Here is a 16,628-nt window from a genome sequence, read left to right as displayed (position 1 = left end):
TGCCTGAGGATCTGGTTAGCTGACAGACAAGGGTCTACTGCAGATGAGTTGGGGAAGAAGGTTGACCTATACCTAGCAAGAAGGGCATCCCTGCACAGGAAAAGGACACCCAGTGCTGCTAATGGGTCTAAAGGAACCCATGGTGGGTAGCTCAGAAAGCCCCAACAGAATCTGCCAGTAGCAGGGGAAGGCACTAGTCCAGGTACACATCCGGGACCTAGGGTTAAATGTTTTGAATGCAACCAGTGGGGCCAAATGGCATACAGATGTCCAAGGAGGCAAGGTGGGGAACAAAAGTTGAGGGAGGCAGTAAGTGGGAATGACAAAATGCCAATAGTAGGTTGTCTTGAGACAACAGGGGTATCAAACTACCATCCTGCAGATGTCCTGATAGGGAAGGATTTTGATGAGGCAGTACCATGTGTTTATGCAGTTACACCCAGTCAGGCTTGCAGACAAGCATGTGGGACTGGTAGCCTTGGGGAGACCCAGACAGACTGCACACTTGCAGCCAGGACTGGTGAGGTGGTTACTTCAGGGAGGGAGCTACTCTGTAGCACTGAGACTGAAGGTGAGCCACAGCTGCTTGTTGGTACTGATGTTCCCTTGGACAGAGTGACTGCAAAAGTAGAGGTGAGTAGTATTACCCAGGCTGACAGTGAGGCACCGCTTTCAGAGGATGCCAGACTTCCTGTGGAAGGGGAGCTGGGAAGGGTTACAAAGAGAAAGCTGAGACAGGCTCAGCTCTCAGACCCTACATTACAAGGCCTGAGAGAGGTATCTAGTGAGGCACCTGATTTTCAAGGGAACGGGGATTCTGTATACTGGGACAAAGGGTTACTGTATAGAGAGTGAACCCCTGAGGGAGGGCTAGAAGGTGATAGAATACAACAGTTGGTGGTGGCTAGAGCCTACTGTCTTGGCACTTCTAGACATAGCCCATGATATTCCCTTTGCAGGTCATATGGGCCTAAAACATACAAAGAGACTATTGTGCAGAACTTTAACTGGCCTGAAATTTCCAGAGATGTAACAGGGTACTGCAGGACCTGTGAGCAGTGTCAAAAGGTAGGCAATACAGGAGACAAGGTGGAAGCTCCTTTGATGCCTTTGCCTGTGACGGACGAGCCATTTCAGATGACAGCTATGGATATTGCGGGACCTCTGAGTACCCCAAGTTCCACAGAGAAAAAGTATATCCTAGTGGTAGCAGATTATGCTACCAGATACCCTGAGCCAGTGGCTTTGTCCACTATTGAGGCAAAAAAGGTGGCAAATGCTTTGTTACAGATTTTCAGCAGGGTAAGTTTCCCAAAAGAAATACTGACTGACAGAGGTGCCAATTTCATGTCAGACCTGCTGAATTGTCTGTGGACGTACTGTGAGGTGAAGCACCTAAAAACCACCACTACCACCCCAGACTAATGGTCTTGTTGAGAGGCTAAACTCTACACTCAAGTCCATGCTGCGAGCATTCGCAGACCAGTTTAAGAGGGAGTGTGACAAATATTTGCCCCATCTGTTTGCTTACAGAGAAGTTCCCCAGGAATCCACAGGTTTTTCACCCTTTGAGTTGTTGCAGGGGCATAAGGTGAGGGGGCCTCTAGATTTAATTTGAGATGAGTGGGAAGTTGAGTGTGAATCTCATTAGGAGTCTGTTGTGGCATATGTCCTAAACCTCAAAACAAGGCTCAGGGAACTCATAGGCCTAGCCCGGAAGAACCAGGCAGAAGTCCAACAGCAGAAAAAGGTCTGGTATGACAGGAATGCAGGTAATGGTTCTCATTCCTGTCAGACACAACAAGCTGCAAGCAGCTTGGGAGGAACCCTACAAGGTTGTAAGGAAGGTCAGTGATGTTAACTACATGGTGGAACTTCTAGACAGGAGCACAAACTGTACCATGTTAACATGATGAAACCTTACCATGATAGGGAGGTCCTTGTCCTGAGTATTTGCAGTGGATTGCAGGAGTCTGATGGAGATCTGGTGACTGACCTCCTCAGTAAGGCTCGGACGGACACCTCAGTGGAAGGGGTAACAATGTCCCAGCAGCTATCTCCTACGAAGGTTCGAGAAATCCCTGCAGTGTTACAGGAGTTTGGGACATGTTCACTGGGAAACCAGGGTGCACCAACCTGCTGCAGCACCAGCCGGATACAGAACCCCACAGACCTATTAGGCAGGCCCCTTATACGGTGCCTGAGACAGTCAAACAGACTCTGAGGGAGGTGATACAGAAAATGTTGGAACTAGGGTAATTCAGGAGCACCTCCCCAGTGGTGCTGGTGCCAATGAAGGATGGCAGCACCAAGTGCTATGTGGACTACAGAAAATTAGTCAATTAGACAAGGGGAAATCTGTGCCCAAATAGAGAGATGAAGGCCCCAACAACACCAATGTATAAAGTTCACGCACAAGGACCATCACGATATAATCAACCTACACAGGAGTTTATTAATCACACAGGATCCTTGTGCCTGAACTTTATAAATTAAATAGTCACACAGAGTCAGATGCTTACCCCATGCCTAGGACAGATGAAGCCCTAGAGCAGCTGAGTGGGGCTAATTATCTTGCCACCATTGATCTTACCAAGGGTTACTGGTAGGTGCCCTTGACTCCCAGTGCTACAGAGAGGTCAGCCTTTGTGACTCCTTTTGGCTTGTATGAGTTCACAAAGATGCCCTTTAAGATGAAAAATGCCCTTTGAGATGAAAAATGCCCCAGCAACTTCCCAGAGGTTGGTAGATCATATCCTAGCAGGAGGCTTTGCCCTTGCGTACCTAGATGACATTGCCATTGACAGCCATTCCTGGCAAGAGCACCTTCATCTCTGACAGGGAGGTGCTGGGCAGATTACATAGGTGACCATTAAGCCCAGCAAATGTCAGGTGGGTGTGGCAGAGCTATCCTACCTGGGACAGAGTGGGGAGTGGTAAGATTAGGCCAGAACCTGCCAAAGTGGAAGCCATTCGTGCATGGCCTGCACCCGTTACAAAAAAGCAGGTGAGGGCATTCTTAGGGACAGCAGGGTACTACAGAAAGTTTGTCCCCAGTTACAGTACCATAGCTGCTCCCCTCACAGACCTGATAAAGAAAAACAGGCCAGATAAGGTACTGTGGACCCCAACATGTGAGCAGGCATTCCAGAAGCTTTAAGAAGTTTTGGGAGGACCCCTGTTAGCCAGTCCACATTACAGCAAAGAATCTGTTACATAGGTGGATGCTTCGAAGCATGGGGTGGGGGCTGTACTTGGATTTCTTCAGAGGGAGAAGAGCACCCAGTGGTTTAACTCAGCTGTAGGCTCCAACCCAGGGAGGAATGCTATGCAGCTGAGAAAAGGAATGTCTAGCCATAGTGTGGGCACTATAGAAACTTCTGTATGGAAGGAAATTTACTGTAGTTACAGATCACAATCCCCTAACATAGTTACATCAAACCAGCCAGCAAAATGCCAAGTTGCTAAGGTGGAGCCTAGGGTTGCAAGCATATATGTCAGTGCAGCACCGCAGTGGGATTAGCAATACCCAAGACAGGGAATGGGGTAATGTATACCCAGATAGACTCAGCTCTCTCAAGCAACTAGCTTGAGTTCTCTGGGGGGGGGGAGATGTGAAGACGGTCAGCCTAACTAGATAGAATTTTGTAAATAATTCTATGTCATTGTAAATAGTAAAATGATCCACAGGCTTGTATCACAAATGTAAAGAAAACTGTGTATGCTCTGAGCTTCAAAAATGTAACCACAGTGCACCCTGCTGGAAGAAAGCTGATAAGGAAAGGATTTCATGACTGTTTGAGCTCAAGCTTGGAGACATGATGTCTGGGCTGGAAATTCTTTCTATTGTTTTAAGACAAAAGATGATTGCTAGGTTTTACATGTAAAGTGTCTTTTATTGATGTGGCTTCCTGGCAGGTGCAGATTACAAAAACAAATGTTAACATTTTTAAGTTCTGTGAGCCTGGGAAACTTAAGTAGAAGTGTCAAGAATGATGTAATCTGAAATGACTCAGCAGTACTGTGGTACTGTGTAATATCAATTTAAAGACAGAAAGAAAAAACAGCATTTTGTATTTTGCTCTGGATCTGACACATCAGCTCACCAGCACTTTGCTTTTGCTCTGTAAGTAGTTTATTTAGAACAATGATTTCTCTTAGGGACAGATAGGAATATAGCCAGATTAGTCTAGCTGTTTTCTACATTTATGTCAGACTGTCCTACAATATTGTTTTGAATTATTTTCCTGTGATTTCTGAACTCTCTATTAGCACTGTGTTGAATTAACGAGTATTGTCTTGTGTTATTATTTATTATTAAATATTTTAAACATTTCAACTGTGCCTGTTTTGTGTAGAGATAATTTAAGTTAAGATCTCAGGATACTTGCATGTATTTGGTGATACTGTACTAAGCCACTCTAGAATAGCTTTGCTGTTCGTCACACTTACTATTTGGATAATAATAATAACACTGCACAGCAGAATTGGTCACCCTTTGGGAAGGGCCATATAGTGGTGGATAAGGATAATTGGTGGCAGTGGATTACTACCTTAAAGCCTGGGCAGAAGAGGGCATAGCTAGTGAATCTGTGCCAGCCTTCCCCAGGAGTGTCTGTGTGTTTGTAAATAAATCAAATCTCAAAGTGTGTGTGTCAGCTACTTGGGCAGGGACACGAAGCACTGGTTGGACAGAGAGGGTACTGGAGGTTTTGGTTTGGCTACCCAGCTGAGATCTGAACCCTATAGCTGTGCCAGTGGGGAGTCTTATTGGGGATTTGGAGAGAAAGGGAGAAACCAGCCCCAGACTGACTGTGATCTCTGTGTGCTCTTAAGGGAACTTGTACTTTACTGTGTGTGTACTTGTTATCCTTCCCAATTTACAAGCCCCTCACTGGTGCTAATGGTGAGGACTGAGGCTCCATGATTACTGGGCCAGTACAGGGGTATCGCACACTAGTGAAAGTAACAACATTGTTGATTCGGGGGGGGGGGGGGTGCTGAAGCATTAAGATAAATCTTCCACCAGTATTCTCTTTGTTCAAGTACAATGTTCCAGATGAAAGTGCTTACCATTGTAATATTTATGTTTTAATTCCTGGAGCTGCTTGTTTTTTTGTTTTGTTTTTATTGTCAGTTTAATTTTGTTGAGTGGGGGATAGTGTAAAAAGCCTTGGCCAGGTCCAAGTAGGCTGTATGCACAGATATGCCTTCATCTTGGGCTTTGGTGACTGTCTCGAAGTCCACCAAGTTCACGAGGCAGGATCCCCCTTTAACAAAGCCAAACTGGGTTGGGTTGAGCGTTTGGAGGTATCCTATATCTTTGTTGATTAAGCCCATGATTATTCTTTCCATAGCCTTGAAGATTAGGCTGGTCAGGCTTATGGGTATGTAGTTCTCAAGGTCTGTGGAAGCAACTCCTTTATGTAACAGGATAACGGTTGTTGTTTTCCATTCAGCACGTACAAAACCAATGCTTAGACTGTGTTTAATAACAGTACCCAGTGGTTCAGCTAGCTCCTGTTTTAATCCATTTAGAACGCAGCCTGGGATATTATTAGGTCCCATAGAGGCTGTGCTTTTGCCTTTGGACACAGCATTTATGACCTGCTCCTTGGAGATACTAGGTGGAGGGCAGGTGGTAAGATAAACTGGGGGATATGTGGCAGGGACAGGGGTGAGAAGTTTTCACTGAACCTGTCAGCTAGCTACCAGGTTAGCTATTTCTACAGGTTCAGTATATGTGGTGGCATTATCAATCAGTTCTACGCAGATCTGGGTTTTTCCTTTAAGGTTTCTGATGTAGCCGAAGACCACCTTATGGTTATCCTTAGTGAAGGAAACTAACTTGGATTCATAGTTAGCTGCAGAATGCCTTACAAGGTATCTTATTTGCTTGTTTAAGCTGAGGAGGGAATGCTTCCAGTTCAGAGACTGTTCCTTCCTGCTCATGGACAGCAATTTCTCTCTTATTGTATAACCTGTTAATGGCAGATGTCCATCAAGCAGACTTGTTCTTTCTTGAGGATCTTGTTTTGATCCCATCAGGTACTGCTGAGTCAATATATTTGTATATCTGCTTATACATGCCATTGGTGTAAATCCCAGTATAGGTGTCCACGCCATCAGTGAAGGCAGTGGCTAAGAAGCTATTAATGCCACCATGTTTTAGGTTATAATGGGCTTTGGAGAAGTTTTTTAGTCTAGTTGCTGCTCCTGGAGGGGTCAGATGTTATTGTTAGTCTAATGAGACTGATTTACTTTCAGACCTCAATAGGGAAGGCCGCACACATGGGTACTGCAATGATCTCTCATGTTAGTGAGCACCAGATCCAGAATGCTTGGGCCCCTTGTAAGGGTGTCAACCAACTTGTCCAGGCTATTGGAGTTGATGAAGTCCAAAAACCTTTGGGCAAGTGCTTTATTACATGTATAATTTACCCAATCTCTGGATGATTGGTTAAAGTCACCTAAAACCAGGGTGTCTGGTTGTATCTTGAGTGATTCAAGTAGATCTAAGTATGCAGTGTGGGTATCCTGGTTCATGGAGGGGGTCCTATAACTGGCCAATAACTTGAAGAGGGGTCTTGCCTACACAGTCAGTTGGACCTGGATTAGTTCAAGGGAATCGTTTTGTTTAACCAATCTAGAGGTGCATTTTTCTTTGATGAATATTGATAATTCGCCTCCTTTAGTTCTCGTACTTTCAGTTTGTGGTCTGAATGTGTGGAAGGCATTATAACCCAGTATGGCTGAGGCCTAGAGGTCTCAGAAACTCCCTGGCTGTGATTGAGGCCAAAGAAAGAAGGGACTGAAAGGCGGAAAGGAGAGTTAATGCCTTGGGAGGAGATAGGGATGCCAGCATTGGAACAGTCTGGATCCTGCACACCAGAAATGCATGACTCTTTGAAGGAATTAAAAAGGAATTATAGTAAACCTCAGGCTTTGCAAGACAGAAATTTCAAAGGGAAGATGCTGCAGAAGAATCTCTGGAGAGTATGCCTGAAAATGCAGAGCGTCTAAGTAAGGAAATACTCGTATTCCCACTTAGCCTGCAAAAAGCAATCACAGGAGCTAGGTGTTTGGTGAATACCCCTGGGGCAGTAGAAAGGCCAAAGGGCAAAGCAGAGAACTGAAAATGCCAGGAAGCAACAGAGAAATGTAAAAACGTCCTGAAAAGGGGATGAATAGGGATATGAAGATAAGCATCCTTGAGATCCAGAGACACTAGAAAAGCCTGAGGAAGCAGCATAGGGAAGAAAGTCTGAAGGAAAAACAAGGTGCTGAGGTGAGGAAGATCCACAATGGGCCTCCAAGTGCCATCTTTTCTGGGGACCAAGAACATTCTGAAGTAAAACCCCTTTCCCCTTTGAGAAACTGGAACTGCCCGAATAGCTCCCGGAGACAAAAGATCCTGAAGTACTCCTGGAAAAAATGCCAACTGTTCCCGCAGTGGCAGAAGGATGTCCATGAAAGGGGGAAGAGATTTCCAGACCATGTAGTATCTTAGATGGATAATGAACACAACACAGAAATCTTGAGTAACCTATAACCAAACTGGAAAGGATAGGGAAAGAGGAATGTGGCTGACAGGACAGTACCTGGTTTGTCAGGAAAAGTAGACTTCTGTGTCACAAGAGTCTGGTTAGCTTTGGCGGAAGCAGTCCTTTTCCCACCCTTTTTACTGTTGGGAGGAAAGCAAGACTGCCTATGAACAAACGCTGGCTTATTAGGGTGATTCCTTTGAAACTTAGGCAGATGAGAGTCAAAAACATGTTTTAATTCTCATAAAGCCTTGCCCTTATCCTAAAGAAACTTAAACTTAAACCACAGCAGCTGCACCAAATAAGTGTTTGTTTTTCAGAGGAGCATCCCTCAACTTAGTCTTAATATCATCAGGTAAATGTTGAAGCCAAAGCCAGGAATATCTCCTCATCACAGACCCAAAAGCAGCAGCTCTAGAAGAAGCATCTGCTGCATCATAACTGCACTGAATAGAATGGTTAGTCACCTGAAAAGAAGTCCCCAACAAGGAGACAGCAGAAGTCTTACTCTCAGAATCAGGAAGATCAGAAATTACCTGCCAGGCCTGAGAAAGAAGAGCCAAAATATATCTTGACATATGGGTCTGATAATTGACGGCTCTAAAAGCAATGGTAGCTGAGGTAAAAACCTTACCTAGCCTTTCCATAGTTCTGCTGTCTTTATCGGAAGGAAGTTACTTTGCAGAAAGCAGTAAATGAGACAGTTTGTCAGATGCCAAAGACACCACAGAGGGATCAGCAGAAGGACATTTATAGAGCAATTCGAAATCATCAGGCACTCTGTAAGAATTTATCGGGTTTTTTGAGGGCAGGGGGCTGGTAGTCTGGAGACTGAGATGCAGTAAAAAAAAAGACAACCAACAAGGCAGCCAAAACAGGAGGAACAGCAAAAGGTCTAGGAGAGTCCATTTGTAGAAGCTCATAATACCTTTTCTGAACATCAGAAACCTGGGCACAATTCCACTTGAAATTTTCCATCATTCTGGAAACTGTGCCCCAAAGGAAATCTCTTCAAAAGGAGTGTCAGAACTAGTGAACTCCTCTTGAAGAATAAACAATAGATTCCTCATCAGAATCCCCCTTTAACTCAGAGGAATCCTGCTCTCTTGGCCTTTTGAGGGGAGAAGAGGACCAAGGTGGAGCAGGAACAAAAACTCCTTGGAGTGGCTTCAAAGCCATAAGGGCATTAAACAGCCCCTGAGTGCAATGCTGCCATACACTCTTAAGATCCTTAGGAGCAGAAGAAACATGTTTTCTGTTTTGTTTCTTTTTCAATGAGATGTCCGCCTTATAAAATTTAGAAGGCTCAGACCCCAGACAGCATTCTACAATGGTAGTCGGCACTTCCGCCTTAACAAACATCTGAGGAACACCCCTAAGCCCTTCAGTAATAATCAGTCGTGGTTCCCCCCCGAAACACCCAAAGCGGATGTCTGCAAGGCCTTCAGGGATGTGCATGAGGTCAGATCCATGCTGGCCTCCGAAGCAGTCGCAGCACAGGAATCCAACGACAGAGCTGGGTGATCCTCCGGGCTTTCACTAGCCTCGGGAGATATGTCTGGTGTAGCTGGTACAGTCCAGCAATCGAACCTAGACCTCTTGGCCTTCTTCTTCACAGACGGCTGATCCTCAGAGCAGGAAGTTCCTTCCATAGTGTCTTTTGCTAAAAGCTTAAGATGTTGGTTCTCTAAGAATATTTGGGATGAAAGCCTGACAAACAGAACAGGATATATGGTTGCGGGAAGCACTGAGACAAAATAAACACTGCTCACAACAATCTTTATGGGGAAATCGTCTCCAGCACTGCCATTTACCCTTTCTGGATGACATAAAACCCACAAGCAACAAAACAAAAGAAAAAAAAGAGAACAGCAAAACCCCAATGGGACCCTTACCTGAAAATGGCTTGGTTAACCAGCAAATGAAGCAGGCATTCATACCAATGATCAAAAGATGGCATTCGCACTGGCAGAAAAGAAGTTCTGAGGATGGTACATCTGGCTGTCAACTTTATGCCTTACTCTGCACATGAAAAACATACGTGTGATGTACTGCTTACCTTAAGCAACCTAAAGGCTTTGGTATACTGGCCAGATGTCAGACTGCCCTTAGCAGGAAGTCCTTATTGTAAGGAATACTGCAACAGTGAATGGAAGGACATCCCACAGGCTTCTAATCTTCAAATCACCAGATATGAACATGCGACCTAAGCTACTGATGCTCTGAACAATGCATACACCTGGGACCCTGGCTTACAAAGTTACTACTGCACACTATATTCTAAATAAGCTACTTGCGCTTAAAGATAAGTAAAGGACCCTGCTTGTGGCATCAGGCATATAAGCAACTTTATGAAGAAATGCATACTGAAAGTGAGGCAACAAGTTTAGAAGAAATAGGTATATCTGATGTTTTCTGTGCATAGTTGCTTTGTAACTTGTTTGGTAACACAGTGGCTGATCACCAATAAGTCCAGTCACTGTTTATTTTTCATCTGAAATTAACACTCAGCATGAAGCAATAATGTTCACCCCAAAACTTCAACCGCATACATGGTGGTAATTCACTTAGAGCAGACAGTCTTCCATGATCATCAACGAAGTCTATAAATCAAGTTCAATTATTGGTCAAGAGCTTAATAGTTCTATTTGAAATTCTTGGTCTAATGGAGTTTAACAGTTTCTTGGAAGTCTGCTTAGGACTTCTCATTTCTACTTACACTTACACAAAACATATACAAAACAGTTAAGTATGACTCCTGTTTACTACACCTTTAAATGATTTTACTGTCATGTATTACAACGTTATGTATGAGCCATTTATATGGTATCATTTTTGCCAGCAAAACGTTTCTTAGGATCAAGATAACCTACCTGGCTATTGAAAAAAACATACAAAAACAAAACCAACAATAAGCGCAGTAACATATAAACAGAAACAAGTAGCAGACTTGTGATTACATTTGCTAGTGCTTTCCAGTAATACAACACTGGAGTTTAAACTGCAGTACAACCTATCCAAAAAACTCACAAATGAAGTGCAGGCATTTCAAGTAAGCTGGTTGTACCAAGGTACACCAGATCAAGCATTCTTAAATGCTTATATCTATTTTCATGTCTAGCAAATGTGCTATTATCTGAATTGCTCACTTTAGAGGTTAAAATAACTTACCATAAGGTGATCCTGGTCCAAATTCATTGGCAGCTTCTATCATATACTGTCCCAAGAGATCAGCATTGGTGTTACGTACCGGTATCTTTTTGTCCAACTTCTCATACAGAAACTCCTCAATACGGGCACCTGGAACCAGAAACATTCTTTTATCTATTTGCAAGTTAGGTAGGCTGATCCCAGGACCATTTTCAGGCAATACCCAGGCCAGAGGCACAAGGAATAAAAAACAACCCAGTTGTACATTCAGTAATGTGCAGAATGTAAGCACAATACAAAGACATCAATATGTACTCTACGCAAATACGCAGAATATCAATATTGAAACCTTAAATAAACCATAATTGAAACAGCAAGTAACAGTTTAAAAAGGTATACCTGCAAATGGAAAATATGGGTTCAGGCACTGTCACCCATTATCCCTACAGTACTGCCATCTACATTCAGCAGCAAGACAGCCCATGAGTCTGGACTCAAGTTTCCCAGATGTCACTCTTTCCTATGTACAACAGAAGATGATTCCAGTATGCAAAGGCCACCTTACTAAATGTCCCCTTATCTACAGCTAGGTTAAAGGAAGGTCATCTTAAGGCTGGTGCAGTTGTTACTGACACTCTGTGGAATAAGGGTGGATGGTGCTCTTAATTTAACTTAAAAGATGACGGTAGCTTCATGGTTAATTCTGGCCATTATCAAAAGTCACTTGGCCTTCTGCTCTGTCAGGCTCTGGTGCTCCCTGGAGTCAATCACTGTAAACAAAAAAAAAAAAAAGATTTTGTTCAGTGCATAAGTACAATCAGTTAAGGACTGCTACAGGCAGAGCATATTGTAAACTGGGTATTAGGGTTCTCTTACAGGTCAGAAGAGTCTGTAGCTGATCCTTAATTATTTTGGCAACAGTACAGTTGTGTACCTACCATAAATGTAGATGTTCGAGTGTATTCACTGTTGCAGTCATTACTCTTGGGTTATCCTGCTGACAGGCTACCCGCAGTCGGCCTGAATTCCAAAGTCCTGGTCCGGCGTCGGTTGCTGTCACCTATTCCCTGACGTCAGTGCGCCAGGGGTATAAAAGATGCAGCCAACGCCATTTTCTTCAGTTTTTCTTGCCCCAGATGTCAGGTGCCCCCAGAAGGGTAGGCTAAAAAATCATGCCAATAAAAAAAGCATGCACTAAAATAAAACATATTCTTCATCTACAAGCAAATACACCACATAGGTTGTATAGTATAGAGAAGTGCAGATAAGTCCCAGCAACGTAAAGGGGGATGGTGGGTGGGTAACCTGGACTGCAACAGTGAATACACTCGAACATCTACATTTATGGTAGGTACACAACTGTACTATGTTCATCGTGTTTCACTGTTGCAGTCATTACTCTTGGGCTGAATCCCAAAGCTGAGGATGGGTGGCTAGGCCTAAATAGAATTAGGAGTGGCTATGAGGCCCTGCAGAACTGCAGTGGCGAAGCCTGCTCTGGATTTAGAGTAAAGAGGTAAGTGGTAGTGCTTTGTAAAAGTGTGCACTGAAGTCCAAGTTACAGCTTCCAAAATGTCCTTAGTTGGTACTCCTCTGAGGAAGGCTGCTGAAGTAGCTGCTGCTCTGGTTGAGTGTGGCCTGATGCCCTTAGGTACTGATTTGTCATGTTGAGAATAGCAGAAACGGATGCAGTGAGCTATCCATTTGGAAATTGTCTGCTTTGAGATTGCTTTTCCTTGAGATCCTGCAGTATATGCCACTAAGAGTTGCTCAGATTTTCTGAAAGATTTAGTTTTGTCCAAGTAGAAGCGTAGCTATCTGTGTATGTCCAAAGAATGTAGAAGTCTCTCCCCCTTATTCTGTGGGTTCGGATAAAAGGTAGGCAAACTAATTGTTTGATTAAGAGCCACACTGGACACTACCTTAGGCATAAATGTTGGGTTTGTCCTCAGAGAAACCCTGTCCAGATGGAAAATTATAAAAGGTTCAACCGCCATTAGTGCCTGTAACTCTGAGACTCTTCTTGCTGAAGTTATTGCTAAGAGCAGAGCTGTTTTCCATTATAAGAATTTTATCTCAGCTGTATTAGCTGGCTCAAAAGGAGGCGGTGTGAGTTTTTCCAAGACAAAATTGAGGTCCCATGCAGGTATTGGTGCTCTTCTTGGGGGTCTTATGTTCTTGGACCCTCTGAGGTACTGCCTTAATAGTGGATGTGAAAAAATAGGTGGGTCCATATTGTAATGAGCTGAAATGGCAGAGGCATGAATTTTAATCGATGAAAAGGATAGGCCTTTGTGCAACATCTCAGTTAAGTATTGTAAAATCTGAGGAATATTTGGTAAAGCATGTCAATTCCTTGTGCCTGGTTCCAAGCACAGAATCTCTTCCACTTTTCTGCATATGATTTTCTGGTGCTGGGCCTCCTGGCCTCCAGAATAACATCCATAACTGCTTTGGAGAGAGGTGTGTTCTGAATGGTTACGTTATCCGCCATGCAGCCAGATTTAGGGTTTTGAGTTGGCTGTGCAGTATCTGATTGTTCTGTTGGGTCAGTAAATGAGGAATTTGAGGCAATGTCCAGGCCGGGCCTTCAGACAAGCTCTTTAGAAAGTACAGTTGTGTACACCTACCATAAATGTAGATGTTCGAGTGTCTTCACTGTTGCAGTCATAACTGTAGGGTGCTCCTGCCGGCAGGCAGCCCGAGGTCGGCCAGAATCCCAAAGTCTGGGTCCGGCGTCGGCTGTACAAGCTAGTACCCTGATGTCAGTACGCTCTGGTACATAGTCCTCAGCCGACGCCATCTTCTCCAGCCTTTCTTGCCCTAGATGTCAGAAGTCCCCAATAAAACAAAAATGAATCCAATAAGGAAACACAAATACACCACAAAAGCGAAAAAAGAGGGGATAGGAGGGAGGGAAACACCGACTGCAACAGTGAAGACACTCGAACATCTACATTTATGGTAGGTGTACACAACTGTACTATGTTCTTCTGTTTCACTGTTGCAGTCATAACTGTAGGGTGGAATCCCAAAGCAGTGAAAAAGGGGAGGAGGCTTTAGACAGAAGAAGGGGAGGCAAGAATACCCTGCAAAACAGCAGAGGCAAAGCCTGCCCTGGTCTTAGAATACAGTGGGAGATTGTAGTGCTTGGAAAAAGTATGCACAGAACTCCAAGTGGCAGCTTCCAAGATATCCTTGGTAGGAACTCCTCTGAGTAAAGCTGTAGAAGTGGCAGCTGCTCTAGTAGAATGACTTCTAATGGTACCTGGAAACTGTTTCCCATGATGAGTGTAACAAAATCTGATTCCATAAGCAATCCATTTGGAAATAGTCTGTTTAGAAATAGGTTTTCCAAGAGAACTGGAGGCAAAAGAAACAAACAATTGAGAAGACTTTCTGAACTCTTTAGTCTTGTCCAAGTAAAATCGTAACTGCCTGTGTACATCCAATGAATGCAAAATCCTTTCCCCTTTATTTTGAGGATTAGGAAAGAAAGTAGGAAGGTGAATTGTCTGATTTAAAGCCACTTTCGAAATCACCTTAGGCATGAAAGTAGGATTGGTCCTCAAGGATACTCTGTCCTGATGGAAAATAAGGTATGGTTCCACAGCCATGAGAGCCTGCAACTCTGAGACCCTTCTGGGAGAAGTCAATGCCAATAAAAGAACAGTCTTCCAAGATAAAAACTTGATATCTGAAGATGCAGCAGGCTCAAAAGGAGGCAAAGTAAGCTTTTCTAAAACATAATTAAGATCCCAGGCAGGAACAGGAGGGGTCCTGGGAGGCCGTAAATTTTTTGCCCCTCTCAAGAATTGTCTCACCAAAGGATGAGAAAAAACAGGAGGGTCAGAATTGAAATGAGCAGAATTAGCAGAAGCATGAATCTTAATGGAAGAAAAGGAGAGTCCTTTAGATAAAAGATCCGAAAGGTAAAGCAAAATAGAAGAGAGATCAGGTACCAGAGGATCCGAGCCTCAGTCCTGCATCCAAATACAAAACCTCTTCCATTTAGAGGCATAGGATTTCCTAGTGCTAGGCCGTCTAGCTTCCAGAAGAACATCCAAAACTTGTTTGGGAAGACTAGAGGAAATCAAACTCCTTTGAAGAGCCAAGCTGTCAGGCAAAGGGTCTTGAGATTGGAATGTAGTAACTGACCCTGATGCTGGGACAGAAGAGAAGGGTTCTGAGGGAGAATCCAAGGAGGCTCCAAGAACAGGTGCTTTAAAGTTGGATACCAAAACTGTCGAGGCCAATTTGGAGCAATCAAGATGAGGAACTTGGGCTTGTCCCGTTTTATCTTCAGTAATACCCGAGGTAGTAGAGGAAGAGGAGGGAAGGCAAATCCCGAAAGGCTTCTCCAGCTGAAGGACAGGGCATCCACTTTCCAAGCTGTTTTGTGGAAGGACCTGGTGCAAAAGCGAGGCAGCTGGTGATTGAGATGGGATGCAAACAGACCTATCTGGGGACATCCCCAAACTGCAGTAATCCTGTTGAATAAGTTGGTGTCTAGCATCCATTCGTGAGGATCTGAAATGTTTCTGCTCAGGCTGTCTGCCAAGAGATTCTGTTCCCCTGGAATAAATTGAGCCTGGTGATGTAGATTAAAATTTAGAGCTGTGTCCCATAAGGCCATAGCTAGTCTGCAAAGGGGGTATGAAAGAGAACCCCCTTGCTTGTTGATGTACCACATGACCGTGGTGTTGTCTGTGCGAATTAGCAGAGGCCCTGGTTGCAAAAGGTTCTTGAAGGCTAGAAGAGCATTTTGAACTGCCAACATTTCCTTCAGATTGATGTGCCAGTGAAGATGGTCCTTTGTCCAGGTTCCTTGCTGGCAATTGTCTAGAAAGTGTGCTCCCCAAGCATAATCCGAGGCGTCCGTGGTCAGGATTTGAATAGGTTGAGATAGACGAAAAGGCTTTCCTTCGCTTAAAACACATGCCCTGGACCACCAGAGGAACTCCCTCTGGAGACAGGGGATTAGAGGAATCAGAATATCCAGATCGTGGTGATGTTGTGACCATACACTTTTCAGATACCATTGAAGCTTTCTCATATGAAGCCTTGCATTTGGAATCAACAGAATGCAGGAAGCCATGTAGCCCAGAGTCTGCAGGAATTTCCTTGCAGTGAGCTGAGATAGAGTTGCCAAGGTGTTGAAAATAGAAGCCAGCTGTGTTTGTTTTTCTGGAGTGAGGAAGGCCCTTTGCAAGGTTGTATTTAAGAGGGCTCCCAAGAATACCATTTGTTGAGTAGGGATCAAATGTGACTTTTTTGTGTTCACTGAGAACCCCAGTAGGAGGAGAAGACGTTGAACGAAGTCCAGATGTTGAAGTAGAAGATCTTTGCTGTCTGCCTGAATAAGGCAGTCGTCCAAATAGGGGTAAATCTGGATCCCCTGAAGTCTGCAATAAGCCACTACTGGTGCCAGGCACTTGGTAAAGACTCTGGGCGCAGTAGATAAACCAAAGGGCAGTACAGGGAATTGAAAGTGCCTCGAACCTGCTTTGAACCTGAGGAATTTCCTGCGTTCCTGCCTGATGGGAATGTGTAAGTAGGCTTCCTTTAAGTCCAATGTCACCATCCAGGCATCCTAAGATAGCATTGGAATTAGTTGCTGCAGAGTAAGCATCTTGAATTTTGGAATTTCCAAAAAGGTGTTTAACACAGAAAGGTCCAGAATAGGTCTCCATGAGTTTTGTTTTCTTGGAACCAGAAACAGCCTTGAATAAAAACCTTTTCCCATCTCTGAGAGAGGAAAAGGCTCTATGGCTCTCATGGCCAGAAGAGCATCCACTTGATTTAAGGCCTCTGACCATTGATGTTTTGGCATATCTGGCCAAGCGTAAGCCCTTGGCAAAGTATGAAAGTGGAATTTGTAACCTTTTAAAATCACGTCCAATACCCATCTGTCCTGGGTAATATGAGTCCAAT

At 44.1% G+C, this 16,628-nt stretch overlaps 1 protein-coding gene across 10 annotated transcripts in view; it reads right to left on the bottom strand.

Annotated features, from left to right (window-relative positions):
• SH3GLB2 (SH3 domain containing GRB2 like, endophilin B2) overlaps nt 1-16,628 on the bottom strand; it is a 1,772,316-nt gene that overhangs the window by 1,304,371 nt on the left and 451,317 nt on the right. For all 10 annotated transcript variants that reach the window (XM_044057951.1, XM_044057956.1, XM_044057957.1 and 7 more), the window contains exon 3: nt 10,716-10,844. In XM_044057951.1, the coding sequence (XP_043913886.1) occupies nt 10,716-10,844 (129 nt within the window). The remainder of the gene's footprint in view (nt 1-10,715; nt 10,845-16,628) is intronic.

This window comes from Protopterus annectens, chromosome 16.part0 (assembly GCF_019279795.1).
Source record: "Protopterus annectens isolate FY-2018-M chromosome 16.part0, PAN1.0, whole genome shotgun sequence".
Classification (NCBI taxonomy): Eukaryota; Metazoa; Chordata; order Ceratodontiformes; family Protopteridae; genus Protopterus; species Protopterus annectens.
The sequence above is the reverse complement of the archived record's forward strand: the minus strand, read 5'-3'. Positions and strand labels throughout refer to the sequence as shown.